This window comes from Callorhinus ursinus, unplaced genomic scaffold (assembly GCF_003265705.2).
Source record: "Callorhinus ursinus isolate GAN/ISIS: 27379988/994484 unplaced genomic scaffold, GSC_fseal_2.0 scaffold28, whole genome shotgun sequence".
Lineage (NCBI taxonomy): Eukaryota > Metazoa > Chordata > Mammalia > Carnivora > Otariidae > Callorhinus > Callorhinus ursinus.
The window spans coordinates 18013388-18037668 of record NW_027397090.1 but is presented as its reverse complement, the minus strand read 5'-3'; the positions used below and the strand labels follow the sequence as shown (position 1 = coordinate 18037668).

Here is a 24281-nt window from a genome sequence, read left to right as displayed (position 1 = left end):
TCCGGCATCCTATCCCGTAGCTACATCTCCGTGGAAGGTCAAGTTCAGGCAGAAACCAGGACTGCATAGACCCTGTGGAGTCAGGGAGTAGGGGAAGTGGCTGGTGGATACTGTGTTTCTTCTTACATAACTTTATATGACATTAAATTGAACAGAAAGGATTGATGGAGGAAAATGAATCCCAGGGGGCCGTGTGTAGGCAGAAATGGGGTTTGGAAGGGCCTCTGACTGGGTCCCCTCTGAGACCGTGCAGCCCCTTGAGACAGAGCTCCATGTAGCCCCCACGGGGTCCAAGCAGTGACCCGAAGAATGACGTAAGCCATGGTGTTTGTTTCTGTCTCTCTCCCTGACGCTTTCCTTTGTCTTCTCCGCATAAGTCGTAATGTGATTATTTGAAAACAAAAGTCATTGTGCAGATCAGCTCCACGGTGCGGCCGTGGAGGAAAGTAACCTGCTGTCCTCTGTGTTTCAGTCCTCCACATCCACAGGGAGCCGGCCTGAGAACTCCGTGACCTTCAATCCTTACGAGCCAGACCGGGGGCCCTGGCCCACGGACAGAGGTGAGCCATGCGCGGTCACATCCCCGGCCGTTCGCGGCACAGCAGTGCCCGTAGCCCTCGGCCAGACTTGCTGTCGGCAGCGGGGCCTCGGCCGGACCTCCTTGGGTTCTCGGCGTGACTCCAGGTTCTACTTGTATTGGTGCACTCGGTCTGTTTATTGCTACAAAAACGGCCCCCGAATGTAGTAGCTTAGTGCAGCAGTCATTCAGTTGCGTCCTGCAGGTCAGGGGCCTGGGCCAGGCTGGGCCGTGGGGAGGCCGTGGGGAGGTCGGGGCACAGGGCTGGCCTTATCTCAGTCTTCACGCTGATGGGGCCCCTCCCTCGGTGTCCCCTCGAGGGCTGGCTTATACTTTCTCCCAGCATGGACAGGACCCAGGCACCTGGTGTCTGAAGCTCAAGAACCAGTCTTCCAGCCAACAGGGAAGGGAGGGTGCCTGGTCATTTATAACCTCACCTGACTCGCCAACGTCATTTCCAGTATAGTCCATTGGTTGACACAGTGACAAAAGCCACTGGGGGCGGATAGTGACATAGACTTCACCCCTCGATAGAAGGAGGGTCAGAGTTTTCAGACAGTGTAAAGCCATCCATTAGGGAGGCTTCTGGCACGAAAGACCCTTTTTCTGTGCACGTCCGTGCAAGAACGGGGTCGAGTCCCATGGGGGTGAGGGGCTTTTTGCTGCCGCCCCCTAACAAACCAGGAGAGACTGTGCCCTGAGTGCTCACCAGCATCGCAACTGTCAGAGGTGATCAAGGTCTGGAAAGGCGAGGTGTGCCGATAGGAGGCAGGAGCGGGAGATATGGGGATTTTCAGCAGGGACCCAGCACCCGGGTCGGGTGTCTCTTGACCGCCTTGCAGATGCCCAGAGAGAAGCCATGCCCATGGACACCGAAGTGTACGAAAGCCCCTACGCTGACCCGGAGGAGATCAGGCCCAAGGAGGTCTACCTAGACCGCAAGCTGCTGACCCTGGAGGACAATGAGCTGGGCTCTGGCAACTTCGGGACCGTGAAGAAGGGCTACTACCAGATGAAAAAGTAAGTCGTGGCCACACCGCTGCACGGCGCGTTCTCCCGTGAGCTGACGTTCTAGAAACCGCCACACTCCACGCTTCCTGTGCATTTAGTCCCAAACACGAACTCTAACCCAGCAGGGCTGAATCCTTCTTTGTTAACGGTGTATGGTTGTCCGTTTCTGGTACAGCTACAATGTAAGCATTCATTGTGTATACTAGCTTTGTATACACCAAGTACGTATATTAGTTTGCACGTAGGAAGCGTGCCTTTCAGAGCATTCGAAAGTAGAAACAAGCAAAACGTAATAAAATGAGAACATCCTGTTTGTACCACCCAGATAGCCCTACTCTTAACTAACAGTAGTGTCTATATATTATTTGGGTCTTTTAATGCACACACATACACACATGTATTTTTTAATTAAAATGCAATTACTCAGTGACAGAAACACAGCATTTTCAGGTATTTTGTTTTATTTTTTAAATCATGTCACATTTCTCTTACCCAGAAAATTCCTGATTATGGACATCATTAGTGTAATTGTTTATCTGCTTTTTCCTATAATTTCAGATCACAACACATACCATACAATAGTTAGAATTGCTGTGTCACTGAAATCTCTGCACCTCATTTGCTCTTTAGAAGGTGTCCTGCATGGAATGTTCAGTAAATGTGCCAGACTGTAGAGTGCTTTGAAACAGACCCTATCTCTGAGTGTGTATGTTTGAATTAATACGTTACTGATACGAATATAGTTGGGTTTAGTTGTTTGATAGTATTTTGAATTATGACATTTTATAGATGTTTTATCTTGAGTAGGTAAATTTACATTACCCAAGTGTCAAGAACGTAGGCAAAGCATTCACGGAAACTCTTGCTTTCAAATCCTGTTTTTCTGGGTGCATGTAATTGATAGGCTCGTTCAAAAATCTGTGCATGCATATCACAGTCATTTGTGGAATGAATATAAATTACTCTGTATTAAGGTGTAAATTTCCTCAACTAGTTCGTGACACTTAAATTCCTTGCTTAATTAAATACATATTTTAACACAGACAATAACTATGGATATGTAATTTCAACTAGAGGGTTTGGGGAGAGGAGAGGAGATGTTTTTAATCATGGATGTGTATTACAGCTTATTGAGTACTGGTTTTTTCTGCTGAGATGACCTTATGGTTTTTCTCCTTTGTTGTGTTTATGTGGTGAAGGACACTGATTTTCAGATGTTAAAGCCACCTCGCCTTCCTGGAATAAACCCATCTTTGTTCTTGAATTAGATATTCATTTTTTTCATAAATCACTGAATTGAATTTACTAATATTTCTGTTAGAATATTTGCATTTAGGTTCATGAGAGAGATCAGTAAATGATTTTCTTGGAAGTTTCTTTTTCCGGTTTTGGCATCAAGGTATAATGCTGGCCTCAAAGTGAATTGGAAGGTTTCCTTCCTCTTCTCTTTTCTGCAAGAGATTGTGGGTGTTTTTTCTTCCTTTACTACTGGGAAGGATCGAGAGGTTTCTCTTGTTCATTTTGACCCCTACCTCACGCCATACACAGAGCCAGTTTCAGGTGGATGGTAGTCAGAAATGTGGAAAGGTAACATGATGCACTGACTAGAGAGAGCATAGAGAAGTAGCTCCATGATTGTAGGAGGGGGAGGGAGGCACCTGGGGGTGCTTGTGTAGGAGCTACAGCTTGCGTTCAGTGTGGAAACACTTGTTAAACTCTACACTGAAGTGGTCTGGGTTTTTGTGAATGTATGTTAGACTTACCCCATTGTTCTCTTATTTTACCATCTTTTTGGACAGTTCTGTTTTTACTCTCCCATTTCGGAGTTCAACAAAGGAGATGTTCTTCCTGCACACATGCAGGAAGAGAAATGCACTTTTTTCAAATCATACAGAGTTAACTTCCATTCATTTATGTAAGTCCCACTATATCAGAATATTTTCAGGAGGTCCCACATGACCTGTGAGATGTTTTTATAAGAAAGTGAAAAACAATTTTTTGCAAAGTTGTTGAAGCTTGCTTAAAATTGTCAATGCTCATTTTAAAAAGTGTTTTGTAAACTATGAGCTTTAACAATGTATGCTTTTTAATTCTGCACCCGGAGGTTCACTTTTAACATATATCAAAGGAATGTTATAGTCACACACATGACAGATAATCTGAGATGGCAAATCTGAAGATATTGCAGGAATCCATGCATGTTGCAATTTGTGAGGTTTATTTGAAAATTATTTACATATCCCGTAATATTTAGGCTCTGCTTGGTTGGATATTTTTCAGCACCTCGTCATTATCTGTAACTAATACAGGGTTACTGTTTGTCTATAAAATGAGAGAACAAGGTTGTAACTACCTCCATAACACCATTTCTAGCATAGCAATTATGTTTTATGGAAGGTAATTCCCTAGAATTAGGGAACTTAGAACTTAGCCACTTTGAAAAGTTTCTTATGTATTATGATTTCTTATGTAGAGTTGTGAAGACAGTGGCTGTGAAGATTCTGAAGAACGAGGCTAATGACCCGGCTCTTAAAGATGAGTTATTAGCAGAAGCGAACGTCATGCAGCAGCTCGATAACCCTTACATCGTGCGCATGATCGGGATATGTGAAGCCGAGTCCTGGATGCTGGTTATGGAAATGGCAGAACTGGGTCCACTCAATAAATATTTACAGCAGAACAGGTATGTTTCGGTCCCCCAGGAGCTGATGCTGTGGTGGGGCAGGGCCCGCCTGCCCGGTGTATGTCATAGCCCGATTGCTATGTTGGCCCACACTCAGGGACCTTGAGGGAAGAGGGAAGAGAGTTGTAGTCTTTGGATCAAAAGCTCTTTTAGCTCTTATTGTGCTCAGAAAAACTCCAATCCAACAATTTGGTCTTCATTCTCCTTTGCTCTCTCTATATTGCTCGGCCTCAGAATATCCTGGCAATCAGTCTCTCCTCACTAGGCAGAACATGCCATACCTAGGGAGAGAAATATTAAAATAAACATTTTAAAAGGGAGTAACAGTGATTGATGTCTTATGTGTCTGGCTGACCTCTACGTTCCCACGAGTAATTCTGAAAATAACTGTTGCTGTTAATGGATTACAAGCATTGGTGGGGGATTCATGGCTCATTTACGGCCATTGTTGAGATGGAGTAAGTCACATGGGATAAGTCTTAATAATAGCCACTGATCACTTGGTCCCATTTGATACATTACGTGTGTACTCTACTTAGATTGTGTCTCTAATCAGCGTAGGAAGGAGGAGGTAAGCCCCACTTCACAGGTAAGAAACTGAGACTCAGAGGTGGTTTTGTTACCTGTCCAACATTGGAACAAGGATTCCAACCAAAGCCTGGCTGTCCATGAGTCAGGTCTGTCCACCCCAATTATACTGCAGTTCAATTCAATTCATGCAATTCAAAGCACACCTTGAAAATTGTACCAGTTGAATACCAGGATAACGGTGCTCAGTTCTGAGCAGCTGTAAGCTAACAAGGTTGTTTGTCACCACTTATTACTCTTAAGAAAAATAGGAAATGAGAGGATCCCTCCGCATGCATGAAGAGCATGGTTGCTTGGTCCCAGATGGACTGCTGTCCACCATCACTAAAGACACATCTATAACTTTCAGGCACGTTAAGGATAAGAACATCATAGAGCTGGTTCATCAGGTTTCTATGGGAATGAAATATCTGGAGGAGTGCAATTTTGTGCACAGAGATCTGGCTGCAAGAAATGTATTGCTGGTCACTCAACATTATGCCAAGATTAGTGATTTCGGACTTTCCAAAGCACTTCGTGCTGACGAAAACTACTATAAGGTATGAAAAATTTCTCCAGTATGCAAAGCAGGTGGTGAGAATCTGAAATGCAAGTGTTTGTGTTCTTTATTTGATTATGATAGGGTTTCAAGAAGCAATTTACCTATTGAATTTGCCTATGTAAAAAATGTTCTTGTTAAGCTTTGATTATGTTGTTTTATAAAATGAAAATACTCTAATATATCACAACTTGAGTTTACTCTGAATAGTATCTTCCAAACTATATTCCTGGGAACAAAAAGGAATCAAGGTATTAATTGATAATTCATTAAAACACACACACACACACACACACACACACACACACAAGAATAGAATTCCTTCCTTAAATTACTTTGGAAAAATGTGTTGAACAGGTTGATCCTTACAGGATTTCTCAGAGCCCCCCCTCAACCCCCAAAATGAACTGATAGCAACGAAAGGAAGGGAAAAACATAAGAAAGCCTCATATGAACTCGGTCACAGTGTGTATGTTGAGTCTAGGTTAATCAACTAGAAAATGTAATGGGAATGGAACTCAGATAGTGAAAGAGGGGGCCAAGAACAGATTTCCAACTCTCCAGGTCCCTGGGAGAGTCCAGCATTCTCAGAAATAGACGGCCCACCCTGAAGCTCTCACTTGAGGATGGCAGGATGGGGGCCGTGGGATTGCCCTGGGCTCCACACCCTGGAGTGCGGGGTCCCCCACTCGCCCACCCACTCACTTCTCTCTGGGACGGCCACCGTGCGTGTGGCAGATGGGGACAGTGGGTCTTGGTCAGCTAGGGACTGGCATAAGGATGAGCAGCAAGATGCCCGAGTGGCTCTTTTGGTTGAGCGACTGCCTTCGGCTCGGGTCATGATCCTGGAGTCTCGGGATCGAGTTCCACATCGGGCTCCCTGTTCAGCGGGGAGTCTGCTTCTCCCTCTGACCCTCCCCCCTCTCATGTGCTCTCTCTCTCTCTCTCATTCTCTCTCTCAAATAAATAAATAAATCTTTTTAAAAAAAAAAAAAAAAAGGATGAGCAGCAAGAGCAGAGCTGTCCAGCAGTACTCCATCCTCCAGAGAGAAGCTGGCTCCAGAGCAGAGCCCCTTCAGAGATGAGCCACCATTAGAAAAGCACTGAGTGAGCCCTTTACAGACACCGCTAGAGGGACAGCTCCAAGCACACGCCAGAGAAGAGCAGGTGTTCCGTCCGGAGGCACTTTGGGACACACGCTTCATCGTGATAATTAGAGAGGAAAATCTAGACTGAATAGCTACACAGAAAGAGATGGGAGAACAGCGCCATTTTATCTGCCTGAGCCCATCCATGAAAATGGAAACAAAAAATAGCAGGAGTAGCTATATTTATAGCAAACAAAATAGACTTGAAGTCAAAATCTGTAACAAGAAACAAAGAACGTCGTCATATAATAATGATGGCATCAATTCATTAAGAAGTTATAACAGTTCTAAATATATATACACCCGATGTTGGGGAACTTTCTGAATATAACCTGAATAAACAAATACTAACATATCTGAAGGGAGAAATAGACAACTATACATTAGTAGTAAGGATTTTCAGTACCCCACTTTTATCTATGGATAGGTCATTCAGACAGAAAATCAATAAGGAAACACTGGACTTGAACTATACTTTAGGCCAAATGGATCTTAACAGAATTCACAGGTGAATTCTGCCAAGCATTTAAAAGAGACTTAATGCCAGTCCTTCTCAGACTCTTCCAAAAAATGGAAGAAGAGGAAACATGCTCAAACTCATTTTCCAAAGCCAGCATTACCCTGATCCCAAGGCCAGATAAGGACAGTACCACAAAAGAAAACTATAGGCCAAAATCCCTGCTGAACATACATGCAAAAATTCACAATAAAATACTGGCAAACTGACTTCAGCAACACATTAAAAGAATCATACACCACAATCAAGTGGGATTTATCCTGGGATGCAAGGATGGTTCAACATCTGCAAAACAATAAATGTGGTACACTGCATTAATAGAATGAAAGATAAAAATCATATGGTCATCTCAATAGATGCAGGAAAAGCATTTGACAGATTCCAGTATCCTTTAATGATGAATACTTTCAACAAAGTGGGTATAGAAGGAACACGCCTCAACACAATAAAGGCATATATGACAAGCCCACTGCTCACATCAGACTCAATGGAGAAAGATTGAAAGCTCTTCCTCTAAGATCAGGAACAAGGGAAGGATTCCACTCATACCACTCCTACAGTATGGAGGTTCCTCAAACAGTTAAAAATAGAGCTACCCTATGACCCAGCAAATTATACTACTAGGTATTATCCAAAGGATGCAACCATAGTGATTCAAAGGGGCACATGCACCCCAATATTTATAGCAGTAATGTCCACAACACGTGGTTAAGGAGAAGAATCAAAAAGTAAAGTGCAAAACATATGTCCCTAACTTTTCTACCTCCCAAAGGTATATGTTACCTACCTGTACTTGGATATAGATTTTTTTCTGGAAAGATTCAGGAAAAATGATCAAACGCGCCCATCTCTATGGCTGAAGATTTGAAGTTGGTGGAGAGAGACTTCACTTTTTGACATATTTAGGACTCATCAAAGGGTCATCTTTATATCACCTCAAAATTTAAGCTAAAATTGAAATAACACATATGACTATATTGTTCACAACTTTGGAAACCAGAATCTAAAAATAATGTGTTACATGATTGAGACAAAAGGGTAATCAGAGTGTCATTTAGAGACACCCATGGTGCCTATGGTCTCAGAGCGATGTCCTGGGCTGGGGCCCTGCTGACCCACCGTGGGGCAGCCCACCTCCCTCCCTCCCCCCAAGCGTGCTTGTTAGCGTGACCTCCCCAGGAGGCAGCAGGACTGACTTACGCACCGAACTCTAAGCCCCAGAGGAAAGGGTTTCTGCTGGGCACAATTTTGATCTCTTTACTACCCCTTGCTTTTTTAACCAACTGAGCCACCCAGGCGCCCTCCCCTTGCTTTTTTAAATTAAAAAGTTGAAAACATTTTTGGAGCACTTGGCTATCTCCATCGGTGGAGCGTGGGACGCTTGATCTCAGGGTTGTGAGTTCAAACCTCACGTTGGGTGTAGAGATCACTTAAAAATAAAATCTTAAAAAAGAGAAAAGTTTAAAACATTTTTAAAGCCATACTAGCAGTCTGTGACAAAATAACGTTGGCTGAAAACCATAGACAAGTACCCAGTAATAGTTAACTATTCTTGGGAATAGCCCAGTATTTCTTGGAGCACAACCATGAAGCTAAAATTCAGGCTGGGCTCTTGTGTTGGCACAAGCTCCATGAAGCTGTGAGTAGCCAAAGGAAGAGGCAAGAGAAAAAGATAAAAAGGCACAAGAAATACAGCCTGAATCTTAAAAAATATAATGAAATCTTAAAATTTTAATTTTTTTAAGATTTAAATATCTATTTTTAAGATTCGGACCAAATACGTACATGCACACACGCACAGGGCATTTCATGAGTCATTTTTTTTTAATTTTTTTATTTCATGAGTCATTTTATTCCTTTTTTTTTTATTTTGGTTAACACACATCAATTTTATCTGTTGACATAAATTTTACCATCTGAACCATTTTTAAGTGTGCACATCAGTCATGTTAAGAACGTCCCCTGTGCTTACAGCCACTCTCCAGAATTCTCTGAAACCCTGTCCTCATTAGACAGCGACTCCCCCTGTCCTGCTCAAGCCCCCCATTCCCTGGCAATTGTCCCTGTGACCTGGACCCTCTAGGGGCCTTGGGTGAGTGCTTTCATGCAATATTAGTACTGCAGGGACTTGGCCGGCTGACTGCACCGAGCCTGATGTCTTCAGGCTCCATCCATGCTGTTATGTGCGTCAGAAGTCCCTTCCCACTGGAGGCCCGGTGATACTCCATCGCGTGGATATGGACCTGCTGTTTATCCAGTCCTCCGGCGGGGGACACGTGGGGACCCCGCACCGTTTGCTGCTGTGAACCCAGGCGTCCACAACCCAGTTGTCACCGAGGGTCTCTGTCTGCTTTGCTTTCAGGCCCAGACCCACGGGAAGTGGCCGGTGAAGTGGTACGCTCCAGAGTGCATCAACTACTACAAGTTCTCCAGCAAGAGCGACGTCTGGAGCTTTGGGGTGTTGATGTGGGAGGCGTTCTCCTACGGGCAGAAGCCCTATCGGGTGAGCCCCTGCTATTTCGGTTCTAGCTACGTAGCCAGCCCAACAGACAAGCCCCGGATGATTGTCACAGGACGTCAAAAATCATAAACTCCTAAAATCTGGGCTCCCTGTCTGAGTCTTTCACTGTCTTTTGACAGTGAGCAGTGGATATGACCTCCATTTATTCTAAACTGAAAAAAATATGTGATATTAACTGCACAGTTTACTTAGTTTCATTGTGCATTACACTTATAAATATGCATAAAAGAGACCCACGTTGACATTATAATTAGAGTGGAAATATATGTGTGTGTATATATATATATTTATTAACTGGCAGTTCAGTTAAATATTTTAGATTTTTTTAAATCAAAATATGCATACCAAAAAGGGCCCCTGTGCTAGAATACAGCTTGATGAATTTTCACAAACGGGTGTGCCCGTGAAACCAGCCCCCAGATGATGAACAGAAGGCCCACTGTGCCCCCTGCACGCACAAGTCGTTCCCCAAGGGCAACCCCGTCTGACTTCTAGATCATGGGTTAGGGGCTCCTGTTTGTGTACTTTTTATAAGTGAAATTGTGCAGCGTGTACTTTTGCCTCTTTGGGGTGGGAGTAAGACTTATCTGTTGTGTTTTGTTTTGTTTTGCTGAACGCTGCCTTAAACAAGCTTGGGTATGTTTTGCATTTTAGGGCATGAAAGGCAGTGAAGTTTCGGCTATGCTGGAGAAAGGAGAGAGGATGGGGTGCCCCACCGGGTGTCCAAGGGAGATGTACGAGCTGATGAAGCTGTGCTGGACGTATGAGTGAGTACCCGGGATGCCCTGCAGTTTATGCAAAGGCCCGGGGGCAGGTGGGAAGGCCCTGGAAAGTAGCAGCGCCTCTGTGTTTCCGTGAACCAGGGCCGTGCTCCCTTCTAAACAAAGAGCGGTGGGGTGGCTTGCTTCCCAGACCAGGCGCTCATATTCTTCGGTCTAAAGAATAAGTTTAGACAATGAACTCTAATCCAGGGTCTCCAAATTTAAGTGTAGATGGTACCAGCTGGGGGTGAGGGTGGTCAGCGTAGAAAGGTGTTGGTAGGAGTCCGGGCTGGTGCCGTGTCCCACTTCTGGCAGCAGGGGCTGGCGGAGGTACTCAGCAGGGGAATGAGTATCATACTTGCCTGATTTCCTGACCGCCCTTCCAGGCAAGACCGTGGGTGTCATCCAGGTCGCTGGGGGATCGGCCAGGGGAGCACTTCCCCGGAAGTGACTCAGACCTCGGACAGTGGCCCTCAGCATCTGCCGCGTGCCGTCATATGTCCTGCCTGGGGGAGCGCATGTGATGTTGTAGGCTGGTGGTGTTCAGGGCAGCTCGGCGGGCCAGAGACATGCACCACAGCTGACAGTCAGGGACGTGGCCTTTGACCTTGCCCGGATCGGTGGCCCCGTGCGTGGGCCGTGGGGAGCCCCCGAGCCTGGTCTCCGTGTCTCTGACCCCGGCACGTGCCTGTGCGCCCTCGGAGCTCCGAGGTGCTGTGGGTGTGTGATCTAGAGGAGCCGTGTTCTTGCCCTTCCGTGGCTTCAATACTTAGGGTCAGGCTGCTGTCAGAGACTCGGGCTGATGGAGCAGGAGCATCTGGAAGGTGAGGAATATTCCAAGTGCTTTCAGATGCCGCCGGGGATTCTGTAACTCCCTGAGGACGATCGTCCACCACAGCTGGGAGTGGAAGTAAAGAATGCCATCATTATCTAGAAGGGACCCAGGGTCAGGCCCCAGGGGAGAAAGCAGAGGTTTCCCCGGCTGACGCTGTGGACACGGTCCAGGGAAAAGGCCTTTGGCGGGGGTCCGGTGGCGCCGCTGGGGACAGCGCAGGCTTGTTCTAGCACCCAGCAGGCACCGTGCACCCTGCATGGCTTTGGAGACCCTGCAGGCTGTGAGGATTCTTTGGGGGCTGACCTCCAGGTTGGAAATGAGCTCACAATGCCTTCCCTCTGTGCACTTGGGTCCCAGCCTCTGGCCTAAGCAACCTCTCCTTCCCAAGGACCCTGGGGCGGGTGACCTCCAGCAGCAGGGCAAGGCCAGGGGTCAGGCGCAGCCCTGGGGGAGGGCACTTACTAGAAGTAAGTAAACTTGTAGAAGAAGGATCCTTCTCCTGTGGAAGGTTTCGCTTCCCCCGGGAATACTCTTGAAATCATTCTGAAACACATTTTAAAACCTGAAATTAAAATCAACTCTCAGGGAGGTCGTTAAAATTAGTGTTTTGGCATTTAATGCTAAGACTGACAGGTTTATTTCTATCTGCTGTCCTTTGTGTTTGCCAATGAGGAGGGTAGGGGGGGCGGGAGGGGCCTCAGGGCGGGGCGGGTGTGAGGGGTGGGCCCCGCGGGGTGGGGCGGCCAGGGCGCCACCTTCTGCCACAGCCCCCGCCCGGCTCAGGGGCCGTGAGCCCGCCCAAGCCGCTCAGCACCGGGCGCGCTCTTCCCGTGACTCAGTGCATCCGGAGCGGGCGCTCTGCCCACCTGTCCGCGCGGGACCCGGATGGCTCCTTGCACCGTTCTTGGCCACATGGTCCCCACAGGGAGGACACACAGGGGACACAGGTCTCCTGGGTACTCACCAGACCTGGGGTGTGTGTGCTCACCGGGAGGTTGCGGTTACATCACAGTGAGGCCTACAGGCAGGGACGTCTTTGCCCCGGCTTCCAACCCAAGCATGCACTCTGGCGAGTTCCATGTCGCCAACGGAGAACCAGCCACAGGGTTTAAGTATCAGCCAGGTAAAAGCAGTGATGGCAGTCCATGCCCGAGATGAGAAATGAGTCCTTATCAGTCTTGGGTTCATTTTCCAGCAAAGCTGTATTTCTGAACGTTCAGGTTCTTCTGGTAGTGACCTGACAAAGGGCAGAGGGGGGGTTTGGAGACTCGGTCTCAATGTAAGTAGTGAGATGATGTGCCCTTGAATGGCAAAGCACCCTTTTCTTGGGCACGGCCACCAAGGAGCCCTCAGACACCAGGAGATGGTCTGGCAGCCAGGTCCCTGCCCAGGGCCCTCAGGGCGACGCCTGGCCAGGACCGCCGGCAGCCGCTGCGTTCACCCAGCCTCCCCTGCGGTCCCACGGTGTGTCCCGGAGCAACATTCTGGGGACTTTCCAGGGTGGGGGCCGGAACCCTGGGCAGGCGGACATCGCCCCTGGCCCCCTGGCTTTGCAGAGGGGAACAAGGCATTCCGAGCAGCACCTGCAGAGGTCACACTGAGGGCAGGGGGGCAAGTCAGGGCCAGGAAGGGAAGATGGGCCCCGAGGAAAATGGGGAGCAGCAGGGCTGGGGTCTTCGGTTGTGTTTTACAGAGTCGGTGTATGGCCTGTAATTAGGGATGCCAGTGGGAAAAACCCTTGCTAATCGGGAGAAGTTGGGTCTCTTCACCCTGAAAAATGGGCTCCTGCTTAATGGAGAAAAGCCCAGGACGTTGGGGATCTCTGAGGTCGGGAATGATCTAGGGGGAGCTCAAAGTGCTGCTTAAAGATCAGTAAACCCGAGCAATGGGGTGACTCTACCTGGACCATCTGGAGGCCCGCCCCTGGCTCCCTGCTCCGCTCAGTGCCAAGTCCGTTCCCTCTGAGCGCCCCGTCCCCGGGCACCCCATCCGCTGAGCGCCCCAGAGCTCACGTAGCCCGCACTCACCACTGGAGGTGCTGTGTGCAAGCCACCATCCCATCACCCGGGGTGGGGGTCAGCCAGCCTCGGGGAAGGCCCAGACCCTGCCCTGCGAGAGCCTACAGGCGAGGGGAGGGGTGAACAGGCGATAGACGAGCTAAGGAATCTGTGTGCTCTCAAAAGGTAGTGAGTCCGATGGCATTTCAGGGCCCAGGCCATGGCCCAGGAGGGTGTTGTACGTGTGAGTGGGGTCTCAGAGTACCTCCCGTGTGCAGGTGCTTTCTCATGCAAGGAGATATAGCACCGGCCTGGGGCCCAGAAGCACATGGAGCTTCCAGAACCTGGTGGATTCCATGAAGTGAATACAGAGGAGCCCTGTGTATTCTCCAAGCTTTTTGAGGCATTTTTTTGTTGTTCTTGTTTTATCCATTCTAAACAGTCAACTAGGTGGATGAATCAATTAATACGTGATAGATGGCTATAGACAGATGATGGATAGGTAAGTAGGTAGGTAGGTAGACACATACATACACACCTCAAGACCTATCACTGACACACTCTATTGACCCCCTCCACGTATGTACCGGTGGACACTTACCTGGAGGAGGTCACCATCCTGGGCTGGTTGTGCTAGAGAACTGGGTGTTGGGAGGCAAACGTGCCACAGATTAGCCCCCCATAAGCCCGTGATCACGCACGGCTATCTTTGGTTAGAGGTTCACATTGGCCTCCATCGGGGAGTGGCGTCCCACCTGAGGACCGCAGGATGAGGGGCGAGGGGCAGGGGTGCGGGCAGTGAGGAAAGGGGGGCTGCTGGCCCGAGGGCCCGAGCGGAGAAAGCCCCCCGAGGCCCCAGGAGGCCGATGCGGGCAGGTGGGGACAGACAGGAAGCTCACACGTGTAGGACGCTTGGCCACACTGGCTGAAGCTCAGCGTCATGGCATCATGCTCAAGTGTCGAGGAGAGATCCCCTGGGAGGCTGGACCAGGTGTCCTTGCCGAGCGCCGGTCTGTATCCCTATGTCGGTTAGTTTGCTTGGTGCCTGGCTGCTGGGTGGATGGAGACTCAGGAGCTCCGTGCATTTGGGTCCCCAGAGCTGGAGGGGAACGTTCGGTTTTGCAAAGATGATGAGGTGTGTTGTCTGACTGTAGAAGGAGGGAGGCTGTCCATCTGGGTAGACACAGCCTCCACCTACACTCCTGCACCCGGGCTTGGCCCCCAGCCCTCCTGGAGGACAGCTTGGTGGCCAGAGGCGTGGTCCCCACAGCAATGCCTGAGGTGGCCTGTGTCCCCAGCCATGACCGCAGACGGCTGTAAATTCCAGCAGTCCATTATGGTTTTTCCTTACTCTTGAAAGCTATAGGTGAAACCATTTATTTTGATGGCATGTGACAAAACCCATTTGGGTTCCGTGGAAGCCGCACTCCTTGCGGTGGTGAGTGATTCTGGGCCCCTGTGAGCCTGCTGCCTGGCTGCCCCACCAGACCCGCATGGAACCTCTTGAAATTCCAGTCTGAATGTGGACGCTTCCCCCAGTGCGACCTCAAGTTCTGTTTCACTTACTGGGCAACTTCACCCTCGGGCAGCATAGCCCCAAATCCCACAATGTAAGCAAAATTATTTCCATGCGGGGGCACGTTCTCACAGTTTTAAGAAATACTTCCTTCCAGCTGATGCTGTCCTGTGGGAGGAAGCAGACAAGTCTATGACAAGTTTTGAGTTTAATGCGAACCCGTATCAACAGCATTTTTTCAGAATATCCAGAGCTATCCGACCGGGGTGGGGAAGAAGGTACTTTAAATTGTGTCCATCTCTTTTTCACAGGATTCCGAGTCCAACTTGAAGTGGGTCTGGGGCCCATCGACCCACTAATACTTTTAGGCACATTCTGTTTTTGCTGGATCACAAGGGCAGAGTGTCCGACCTGGGGCTCAAAGATCCCGACTCCGAGGGCGAAACGTCTCCACGTTAAAGGTGGACACGAGTCCGTGGGGAGCCTGCCGCAGGCCGGTGGGGCGCTGCGGGGGCTCCTGGGCGCCGGGTGCAGGGGCTTCCGGGGGGCGGGGCCACAGGCACCTGTCGCAGGGGCTGGATCACAGCACGTGCGCGGACAGACAGACCCACAATAACGCGGGTCTTCCCGTTCCAGGGTGGAGAAGAGACCCGGCTTCGAAAACGTGGAGCTGCGGCTGCGCAACTACTACTACGACGTGGTGAACTAAGGGCCCCACGCCCTGCGCCGCTGCCGGGGGCAGGGGAGCGGTCACAGCAGAGCCCGCCCAACGCAGGGATTTCGAGAGCGTCCACCTCTCTCTCTGCCGTCGGGAGAGGCCAGCCTCGTGCGGGACACGACCGTCGTCCCCAAAGCCTGCCCCGGAGCACGCCCTCCGCAGAGCACACCCTCCCCGAGGAGCCCGGGAAGAAAGACGGCAGGACCGGAGGGGGCCCGTGGATTCCTTTGTGTTTCTCGCCTGTGCGGTTTGCAGGACAGGTTCCAACGAGGATCCATGTGGGCATCCGAATCTCCAGCAGCCGGGAGGTGTCCCGGGCTCACCTGCACCGCCTGCCCTGCAGCAGGGAAGGCGAGCGGAGGGGGTTTGGCTGCCTCCAGAACCTGGCGCCGACAGGTCCAGAGACTTAGCCCTGCCGCCGAAAAGCTTTCCTAGCGATGAAAAGGCTTATAGGCTTTAAAAAAGAAAAAAAAAAAAAATCAAGCTGGACCAGTACAGTTTCTAAGCGTGTAGCCAGTTAAAGGGGGGAAAAAAGTCTGGATACTGCATTTGCTCTGTGCGTTCTGAGACACAAGACTCAGATCCATGGGACAGATGGGGCTGTGGGCATGAACTGGCTTGGCGTGCCTTCCCCCTGAGAGCCTCTCTCCCGCACACCCTCCCGGGACTGTGCTTGCTTGGAGGTGGTGGAGGGGAGAGGGCGTCTGTCCTCTCGGGCCTGAGCGAGGACAGACGGCAGGTGCATCGGGCTGTCCTCTCCTTAGGGAGGTCCGAGCTCCCCTCCCCTAGAGAGAGGGTACCTCCAGAATCTCCCGACTTTTTCTGTGTTCACGGTGGGGAGGGGGTGGGGACAACCCGGGGGCCAAGGCCATCTACAGTGAGTTTCCTAAGATTGTATTAATTCATAATAAAGCCACAGACTCTGAGCCTTGCTGCAAGCATGCCCGAGTGTGACTTTGGGTTGAAGATACGAGACCGGGAATTCTTGGCTAGCTCTCTGGTCTTAGCGAAGCCTTGAGTCATGTGTGAGCTTATACAAGTCATCAGCCCATGTATGCCAGTTTGAAAGTCAGAGGGAGTTAGCTGTCATTCTTAGGACAGCTGAGACCCTGGGCCAGCGTCGGTCGTACCTGAGACATTTTAAAGTATACGTCCGGCCTGTTGTCGGGAGAGTTTCCCTTCTCATAGCAGGGCATCCAGGCACAGGGAAAAGCAGCAATCAGCACCTTTGCTCAGCCAGAAAGAAACATGAGTTTCACTCATCGAACTGGTGGGAAGAAGCGTGTAGAACCCACCTGGGCTTTTTTGGAATCGTGCTAGCTGGCGGATTAATCATTTTGTTAAAGAGAGGGTCCCAGCGTGCTGAGCAGATACTCAAAACATGGGCAACATACATCAGAGTCCCTGGAATTAAAAAGCCGAGTGACAGGAACTCTGCGGGGGGCTGTCCATGGATTTGGAGTCATGCCTGCAAGGTTGGACGGAGCACTGGTGACCTCTGAGCAAGTGGTCGCGTCTCTGGCAGAGGCCGTGCATGGAAGGCTCCGTGATGTGAACGTGCGCAGTCTGGGAGGTGAGGATCCTCACTGGGCACTGGCCGCGGCTGGAGCTCGCGGGCCCGCCACCCTCCTGACGGTTCTCTCTCCCCGGGCCTGAGCCCCCCCTCCCCATGCCTTCCCCTTCTGGTCCTTGTTCAGGAGCAGCAAGACAGCGTCATGGACAGACACACCGCTCAGGCCGGAACCAGTCACTGCTGGTGCCACGCACACTGTGTCCCCACCGGGGGACTGGAGCTTTCCATAACACAACCCTAATCCATTCCGTGGTGACAGGGACTGCTTGGGGTTTTCCATGTGAGCGTGTCCCCACGCGGGCTGTCACCGGCTTCACAGTTCCCCCAGCCCGGGGGCCGCCGCCCCGCCTGGATGTCCACACGTGGAGGTGACTGCTGGGTCCTCCGGGCACCCCCCTCCCACAGAGCACATGCCACCATTTCAGAAGAACGACTTTTTGCCACTGGACTTGTTTTTTTTTTTCTGTGATTTTTTAATAAAACTTTCGAATTAGCTTCGTGATGATTTTCATGGATATTATTGGAATGCTGTAGGTTGCACCGTCAAATAAACAGTGTTAAACAGCATCATTAAATGTGAAATTTTTTTTTTTTTTTTTTTTTGTAAATGCTAAGTGCCCAGTTGAGTCCTAAAAAGCCGGATGCACGCAGATCCCTGGGAGCGGGTCCGGGAGCTTCTGTTGTGCAAAGGCCTGCCGAGGGGGGCCCTGGTGGGCCGTGACCCCTGTTCCTGAGGTCTGCCCAAGGAGGGCCTGACAGCTCGCCCCGTACCCACAGGAAAGAGGGGTGATGATCCCTGAAATCCGCACAGGCGCCAAAGCCCGGCTGGGGGTTGTGGGCTTCCCCTTTCCACATGAAGACAGCTTATGGGGCATCGGGGAGCAGAGGAATTCCAGAGTGTCCCCATCTCCACCTGCTTTAAAGGGGGTCACGCACGCACACTCACTCCCATACACGTGTGCACACACCACATACCTACGCACACCGTGTGCACACGTGCCTACATATCACTCACAGGTACGCACGCACACCACACAAACATCCACACCACACACCGCACCCCACTCCCAGTGACCCTCTTAGTGCCAGTGTGGGGCAGCCCTGCCGCGGGGATGCGCTGCTGGCTGCTTTTGTCTCTGCCTCCTCCTCAGGCCCGGGGAGGAGCGTCAGTGCCTCTCCTGGCCACCAGCCTCCCTCGGGGTCCCACTGAAGAGCCTCCTGCTGCCGGCAGGCAGAGGTTTGAAGGCCTGTGCGGGCCGGCCTCACAGTCCCTTGGTGGCCCCGAGACCGGGACAGCCAAGGACGACACGGAGCGGGCCTGTGGCTCCAGACGTGGCAGGGGCGCGTCAAGTGGCAGTGGTAACAGTGCGGTCAGCTGGTCCCCAGTGCGAACCGTGGTGGGTCCCCTACACCGGGGAGGCTCAGCCACCGACCTGTGCGGACACCTGTGAGTGCAGATGCACTGGCCAGGGGCCCGGCTCTGAAAATACCAGGGGGAGCCCACCTCGTGGGGACCCGTGGGCCAGCTGGGTGGTGATCCAGGAAGCCAGCGACCTTGACTCTGAGCCTTCGACCCCGGGGGAGGGCGCAGGAACCACAGCGCCATGGAGGCAGGGACATGAGACAGACTGTCGCTAAGTGAGCTCGGGCAGAGGGGTTTGAGACCCGTGCTTGCGGTTCCAGGCTGTGGACAGACTTCAGAACTGGTCGATAAATGCGTTCTCGGTTCAGGGAAGGAAGAAGCCTTTGCCGAGAGCTGGAATGAGGGTTTGCTTTTCCGCACGCTCTATTAGGGTAGAGATAGACGGTGCTGGACACTCCTCGTGGTCTGGGGAATGGTGGCCAGGGACAGCGGGTCCTCCTGAGTCCCTGCATGTTCTCGGGGGATGGGAGCCAGGCAGAGGCGGAGCCCCAGCCCTGCTTCTGCACCTGTGAGTCTGAGCAGCGCAGCCAGACAGAACGGCTTGGGCAGCTCAGCTCGGCCTTGCCCGGGAAGGACCCCGGTGCCCGGCAGCCCACTCGCAGTTTGAGAAGCTGGGCAACAAAGACCTGTCCATGCGTTCTTGCCAGCTCAGCATTTCCCCGACTTCTCGGACCGCAGACCCGCTGTTGTGCTCAGTGCCCCGTTAGCAAGACGGGGCTGGTGTTCCGCACACAGGCCGGGAAACCGCACACGAGGGAGGCGGCTCTCCTGGGGACCCGGGGCGCGTGTGGGGAGCTAATTCCTTCCCTGACATCAGCCGGGGAGGCCGTTCGCTGTGCTGTTAGCTGAAGAACCAGCCCTGTCGTGATCTCAGATGTCGGTTGCTTTCACACACCATGTTCTCTCTCTCTCTCTTTCTCTCTCTCTCTCTCTCACACACACACACAGGATACATATAAGCAATCACTCCTTCAAAGAAAAAAAAGAAGAAATGGTAGCATCTCGCTACACCTGGGCCGCCCAGGGCACATAACTTGGTGTTTCGCCACCTAGACCTGTTTCAAAGGCCACTTAGGATTTTGGAGTTTTGCAGAATTAGCCTAGAGGGAAAAAAGCACAGTTTTCCGGAGCAGCGGCCGCCCAATCGGGCGACATCCGCCTGGTTTCCCTAGGTCAGTCCAGGGTGTGCAGACCTGGTCTTGCCCCCACCCCCTGGCGCCCAGAGTTAATCCTCCCCCCGGTGTCCGCCACAGGCCTGGGCCTGGGGCTTGTCTTCCTATTTCACTTCCCAATGAAAGGTCTGCTTTTCCCAGGCCTCTCAGAGACTGCCCACCCGCTCTGGCTCCCGGGGAGGGTGGGTGGGTGCCGGAGACCCAAGAACCGGGGCCATTCTCTGCACGCCTGCAGGCACTTTCTCTGTGGAATTGGACCAGTGCTCCTGCCCTCAAGAAAGCAGCGTAACCGGCAGAGCAGGCTTTACAACAAATACTTCATCCCTCACGTGGTCCCCTGAGGCCTCGACAGTGGCCCTGTGGGTCCCAGAGGCCACTCCCTGCACTGCTGGCTGACGGGGAGGGACGCCTCCCCCCCGCCCCCCGCCGCCTGGGCCCGTGTCCTTGGCCACTGGTGGTTCTTGGAGGCTTCTGGGAGAGAAAGCCGCGGATGAGGCGGCACTTGAGAGTGGCATTAGGATCTGTGGGTGTCCCTGTCTTCCTTTTCCCCACCCTCAGCTTTTAGGAGGCACCCAGCCGAGCACTCAGGGGTCAGAAATACGGATGCCTACACGATGCCCTTCAGCAGCATCGGCCCCGCCTCTGACCGCGGGCAGGCCGGCGTGCAAAGGGCTTCATGCTGCACCAGTGGGCAAGCCGTGAACACGCGCAAACAGTGAGTGGCTTTGGACACCAGACCCGTGGGACGTGGCACTGAGGGCTCTGTCACAGAACTCTTCGTTTGCACTTTTCACAGCTAGCAAGGTGTTTTCAGGCGTAAAACACTATTTTAAAACTAAAAACAAGCAACTTTTGAGACAGCTGTCATTATTAATTCTTCATTTGACAAGTGAAAGGCCATGATTCAGAAAAGAGCACCAAAAAAGAGCCTGAGCCCCATTTCTTATCTCACAGCCCTGGCTCTTAGGCCAGACTGCCCCCTAGAATCTTGAATGGAGCCTTCCAAATGCAGGTCCCCAGGCTCTATTCCCAGAGCATGGCCTCACTGGTCTGGGGGGAGGCGGGGCTGGGCCCGGGCATTCACAGTCTGCACAGGTGCGCCAGGAGGTAGGTTACAACTCGACACCCTGCTTCCTGGGCTCTGACCTGGGGCACACGGAGCCGCTGGGGACCTGGGACAGGAAGGTGAGGGTCACGGCCAGACCTGAGTTCCAGCAGGTTGGGTTTCTCCATTGGAGGCCAGGTGGTGTCGACCCAATGTTTAATGATGGGTCATCGAGTGAGGGCCCCAGCCGTTCCACAATGGCTCGGTGATGAGTAAGGGTGATGCGTTCTCTTGGCTGATAGAAATCCGACTCGCTAGTTTTCACCGCTAAAGCTCATCACTGTCTGTGATTTAGGTTCCAACGTTTCTTGGAAGAACAAGGAAACCTATAGCTTGGAAAGCTCAATGTCATGACCAGCCTGTCCACGCTGGCTCGGCAGGTCAGGGAACAGACTAGAAACGGCCTGCGTCCTTCAGTCCCGTTCGGTCCGCAGAGTCTGACAAAGAGGGGGTAAGTCCTCAGCGGCACTGGGTAGGCGTCAGGAGCCGAGCTCAGCCCAGGATGACGCAGAGGAACCTGTGCGATCCAGGCCTCACTCGGGAGAAGAATCCAGGGGACCCCAGCCTCGAATGCCACAACCAGCACCTGTGTCCCCAGATGGTGTGGGGATGCCCGGCAGGGAGGAAAGCCCAAGGTAATTTGTACCTGAAGCCATGCCATGTAAGCATCCCAGGGAGCTCTCCATCAGCCAGATGGAGAAGCCTCAAATGAGTGACTGCCCCGAGCAGCGACTAAGCATCTTTGAAGGCCTTCCCAGGGCAGATTCAGCTGCGGAGTCCGAGCTCACACACACGATTGTAGGGCCAGCTCTGAGAAAGCGCATTTCACTGGATGCACGGGAGTGCGCTCCCGGTGTGCACGAGCTAAGGCTGGGCCCAGCACGCTGGGAGGTACGGCCCGCGCACCTCCACCGACAGACGGTCCTGAGCGTGGGATGGCTCCAGGTTTGGCTCACGGACTACGAATGCTGGTCACTTCCACTCTAGGTGACTTCCACGGAAAAAGAAAAGAGAGCACGGTGCACCCATGATTATATAACTGTTGCGTGGCCGCCAGGGGATTCTCGCTTCCAGACGAGAACCGTCCCTGCTCCTTCCGGGAGGGAGCTTGTCATAATCACGCTTCCGGCTCTGCATGCGGCAACCGCGTTCCTCCTGCACATGCACAAGGGGACACGCCACCTTCTGTCTGTCTGCCCGTCTGTCAGCTCCCGCCACCTTCCCATCTCAAGCCAGGTGCTCAGGAAAGTAGGCAGTGGCCGGGCTTGGGAGACACAGGACCCAGGACCCAGGCGGTCGGCGCCCCCAGCGCATCTTTCCTTCCCCGAATCTTAGCAGGGCTGCCCGGGGAACGTGGAGGGGAAGGAGGCAGCTGTCTTGAGAGATTGCAGATACAGTTTCTTTCCCTGGGAAATCGTATTTAAACGGCATGACTGTATTGTTAGGTCTTCTCCCAGGACCTTGGAGGAGCCCATTCGAACCCTGGGCACTGAGGATTGTATGGTATTAGCTTCCTGGTGAATCGTCGCTGCCGACAGCCAGCAGGATAGCGAGAACCTGAGTATTAAGAGAGAGCCAGACAGAGGAGAAGGAGGGGTGAAGAGGGGAGGGAGAAGGGGCAGGGGAGGAGGGGAAGGGTGGAATTGGGTGTAGGTAGTATGGGGAGGCAGATGGGCGGTGCCAAAAAGGAGGACAGAAGTCACCTGCTAGGGCCACACTCTAGTGTGAGTTCTGCCTGTGTCCTGCCTGCTCCATCCGCTCCCCAGGGCCGGCCCTGGTCAGTACATCACCGCCGGGGTCTGAGAAGGCCCCTCCAGCACACACCTCCCCCACCCTCCTCCTCTCCAGGCCCCCCACCTGTGCATGGAACCAAGGCCGGGTTCACACAGAGGATGGACACGTGCCCAACTCCCCGTCATCTAGAGACGGCCCGGCTTGCTGCCGAGGGTCCCCCGGTCTCACGTGTGACCCCAACGGACTTCCTGTCCCCCAAGGCCGGAGATGCTGAGGGGGCTGTGGGGCACAGCCTGCCCCGGAGTCCACACGGAGACCACGGCCACGGGCCACGACCCACAGGCCTGCCCACGTCAGGCTCCTCAGAGTGTGTCTGCCACACAAGCCCTCGGGTTCCGCGGCTGCGGTCATCGGGTGTGGCCCCGAGACCCTGCCCAGCCGTTCCCTGAGCTCAGGAGCACCCGGGCCGCTCCCAGCCGGCATCCCTGTGTGTGGCATTGTCTCAGGGCTGCCGGAATCAACACCCCCCCCCCCCAGCAGCTTAAACACACATTCCTGGCCTCGCGGTCCCGGAGGCGGGAAGCCTGAGATCCAGGCGTGAGCAGGGCTGGTTCCCATGAGGCCTCTCTCCCTGGCGTGCAGACAGTTGTCCTCCCCCTGGGTGCTCATCTCCTTACACGCTTGACCTTCTGTGTGTCTACCTCCGGGTCCTCATGTCCGTTTTTTATGAGGGGCCACCCTACTCCCCTGTGACGAAGTACACCAGCAGTGACCTATTTCCAGATAAGGCCTCCTTCTGCAGGGCTGGGGGTTATGCGGCGTGCAGATTTGGGGACACCGCTCAGCCCATAACACAGCGCAGATGGACTCTCTGTCATCCCGTTCACGGTTCATCCGCACTGCCCAGTGCCCGGAAATGGCCGGGGTCCCGCTACGGTCTGACCGGAGCCTTGCACCCAGCTCAGAGAGGTTCTAGCCGCTGGTTCCTTCAGGGCAGGGTGGTTCCCGAGGCTGGGCCGCAAGTTGGCAAGGACATCTTCCCAAGGCCGGAGGGCACAACCGGGGCCCCAGCTCTGGTGCTCTCTAGACTTGCCTGCAGGGCTAGCCATGCCAGCCTCCCGGCTCTGGCCTGTGGCCTGGGCGGTGCCAGAGTCAAAGCCTCCTGGGTGAGCCTCACGTGCAGCCGGTGTGAGACCCACAGCTCCCGGGAGGGGGACACTCCTTGGGTGTTGGGGGGGAGCAGCAGCAGCTCCTATTCCAGGGAGCCTGAGTCTCGTCCAGTCTGGGGCCCTTTTTAAGATCAGACACGTGCAGATACTCTGGGAGGCCGCAGAAGAGACAGCACATCTCCTTGCACTGGTCGGAATACCTCACGTTCACTAAAGCCTCTGGTCATGTGAGCACGTTACCAAGGTGCTTCCCATGTCCCGAGAAGCAGCAGATGAGGGGTCTCAAACCCAAGCATCTCCGGCTGTATGATGACCCGCCTCTCGTCCTAAGTTAGGGCCCCTGGCGGGAGCTCCGGGGACTGAGCCCAAAGGCCTAAAGGCTGGCTCTCAGAGTCCCAGGGACCTGGACCCGTCCCGTGGGAGTTAGCTCACCTTGAGGCTTCTTGACGGAGGCTGGGGGTGGGTCCCGATGGAGGTCTGTGCAGGTCTGGCCATTTTGGCCCCCCTGGGACAGCTCTGCTGGGCCATGCTAGCGCCGAGCCCCTGCGGCGCCACTGCTGTGCACCTTCTTGCAGCCACCCCTGACAGACGCGGACCCCATGGCCCTCACCGACAATCACCCACCCCTACCCTCCCTCTCAGCGTCAGCGTCCCAGAGAACCACCTCCCTGGAGGTTCTTTCCAAAGAGCCCCGT

General features: G+C 52.7%; 2 protein-coding genes across 8 annotated transcripts in view; one reads left to right on the top strand and one right to left on the bottom strand.

Annotated features, from left to right (window-relative positions):
• Positions 1-17550, top strand: part of SYK (spleen associated tyrosine kinase) — a 79110-nt gene extending 61560 nt beyond the window's left edge. For all 5 annotated transcript variants that reach the window (XM_025891316.2, XM_025891319.2, XM_025891315.2 and 2 more), the window contains 7 exons: positions 473-560; positions 1420-1597; positions 4062-4271; positions 5209-5398; positions 9425-9565; positions 10238-10350; positions 15329-17550. In XM_025891316.2, coding sequence (XP_025747101.1) covers positions 473-560; positions 1420-1597; positions 4062-4271; positions 5209-5398; positions 9425-9565; positions 10238-10350; positions 15329-15401 — 993 coding nt within the window. In that variant the 3' untranslated portion in view covers positions 15402-17550. The remainder of the gene's footprint in view (positions 1-472; positions 561-1419; positions 1598-4061; positions 4272-5208; positions 5399-9424; positions 9566-10237; positions 10351-15328) is intronic.
• AUH (AU RNA binding methylglutaconyl-CoA hydratase) overlaps positions 4504-24281 on the bottom strand; it is a 384072-nt gene continuing 364294 nt past the window's right edge. Inside the window, exon 11 of one of the 3 annotated variants that reach the window (XM_073878194.1) lies at positions 4504-4552. In XM_073878194.1, coding sequence (XP_073734295.1) covers positions 4519-4552 — 34 coding nt within the window. In that variant the 3' untranslated portion in view covers positions 4504-4518. Of the gene's footprint in view, positions 4553-12145; positions 12417-24281 lie in introns of those variants that run through there. The other 2 variants (XM_073878190.1, XM_073878192.1) reach the window with 2 other exon arrangements.